This window comes from Condylura cristata, unplaced genomic scaffold, assembly GCF_000260355.1.
Source record: "Condylura cristata isolate star-nosed mole 26May11 unplaced genomic scaffold, ConCri1.0 scaffold00017, whole genome shotgun sequence".
Classification (NCBI taxonomy): domain Eukaryota; kingdom Metazoa; phylum Chordata; class Mammalia; order Eulipotyphla; family Talpidae; genus Condylura; species Condylura cristata.
In genome coordinates, this window is record NW_004567118.1 from 37749221 (window position 1) to 37751172 (window position 1952).

At 31.1% G+C, this 1952-nt stretch overlaps 1 protein-coding gene across 1 annotated transcript in view; it reads right to left on the reverse strand.

The window, feature by feature from the left end:
• The window catches only part of UTP6 (UTP6, small subunit (SSU) processome component, homolog (yeast)), a 26444-nt gene that overhangs the window by 16848 nt on the left and 7644 nt on the right, over window positions 1-1952 (reverse strand). The window contains exons 4-5 of the mRNA XM_012726104.1: window positions 1472-1598; window positions 773-788 (exon numbers count right to left, since the gene is read on the reverse strand). Of these exons, the coding sequence (XP_012581558.1) occupies window positions 773-788; window positions 1472-1598 (143 nt within the window). The remainder of the gene's footprint in view (window positions 1-772; window positions 789-1471; window positions 1599-1952) is intronic.

Genomic DNA, 1952 nt, shown 5'->3' on the forward strand with positions numbered 1-1952 from the left:
GACATAGGCTGTCATGAAACACTGAAAGTTTTTACAAGTGATATTTTTTAATATCTGTCAAATCATTCATATCTATCAAAAAGGTCAACAAAGACTGTGTAGAAAAATCCCAATCCCTTCCAATCCCACCCAAGAGTAAATAGACAAAGCAACATCAAAAGAGATGTCTAACCAGATGTTTTGAAATATCCAAAATCTCGTAAAAAATAACTAAATGCCTACTACTCAGTGGAAAACCACTTGTCAAACCAAGAAGTAGGAAAAGCTCAATGTGTATGAGGAAAGACCCTCCAGAGACACCACTTAGTGCCCAAACGACACAAATGTTAGTCATCTGACAAAAATTTTACATCAGTGAACTTGAAGACTGAACAACAGGATCACCAATCTGAACACCAAAAAGAAATTATGATTCAGAAAATATTTTAAACAATTATAAATGCAAAATGTAAAAGGACATACACTGATATCAAGTTTCTACCTTCACTCAAACTACTGGGTGGTCGTAAAAGTTATGACATATTTTTTCCTATGTTATCTATGTTTTTCAAATAAAAAATACACTTTTCTGACAACCCCACAGTAAATTCTGAAACCAGTGGACTATAACATGTTATGGATATACAGTGTACAAGTAAGTATTACTCCTACAGTGTAAAACAAAACCAAAAAAAATCTTTAATTATTTTTAAATATGTTAACTACTAAAACACATAACATGACAGGGAGTTCGCAACTGCCTTCAGGGGTATGCAAGGTCACAACCATTTACCTTTTTCACTCTGAGGCTATAAAGATTAAAAGGCGGTAGAGCACTCATCTGATGAGTGCATTACTGAGACTATGTGCAAGAGCAGATGAGAATAGGTCTTCTGTTAGCTACTCAAGAGATTAGCAAAATGTTCAAAAACCACATTCTTACCCTTTGTTTTAAGACTTTAAAAAGAAACTGTTTTTTAGATTTCTTAGTTTTAATTTTCAAAATGATAAAACTGATATAAAACATAAAAATAAATCTTTTGTTTCTCAGTAATTTAAGCTTATAAAGGAGTCCTAAATTTGACTATCTCTGATGGAGAGCAATATATACTAACATGGAAAAATATAAAATGTGAGAATATGTTACACTCAGATTTTTTTAAAAATGAATTTTAAATACCTGTAGTAAACATAAAAGTATGGATAAGGTTATAAGAGTACTGTTATTCTTTACATAAAACCATTTCCTCTGCACTATTATAATAAATTCCAACTACTTTTAATAAGTATAAGCAATAAATCCAACTTCATTTTGAGAAATAAATGTAGTTACAAAAATGTACAGTTCAAAAACACAATAATACCATATAAGAACTTCTAGTAGCAAAGAAAACTGATTCTTAAAATAGTTTCTTAAAATTTGTTTTAACAATAAAGACTATTTCTCTAGAGGACTAAACTGAGATATCACTCCCTCATCTCACAAGCACACCAACTCACTTCCTGATAAAGTTTTGGACACTCAGGATGAAATCGCAGAGCCCGAAGAAATAGCTGTCTTGCACTTTCTGAAGATAAGCGATCTTCCATCTCCCATTTGGCAGCCATAATCCATAAAGCTACAATTGATAAACATCAGACTTCATTTCAATAAATTAAAACAAGTCAGGCAAGAAAAACACAATGCTCCAATTTTAACATTCAAAGGGTTTTTTATATATATATATATGTCTGTTACCAGAAGAGGAAGGTGTTTCTAGTGGTTATTAATGAAGTATTGCTGCTTTACCTAAAATTAAAACATTCTGAAGATCATCTGTATATACCTATGTATACACATTACTACTTCCATCAGATCAACATCAGTCTCATACAAACTACAAGACATCAGTCTCATACAAACTACAAGTATTATGATACTAGAAAAAACTACACACCTTAGTATCAAAATTATTGTTTTTTCCATATTTAAA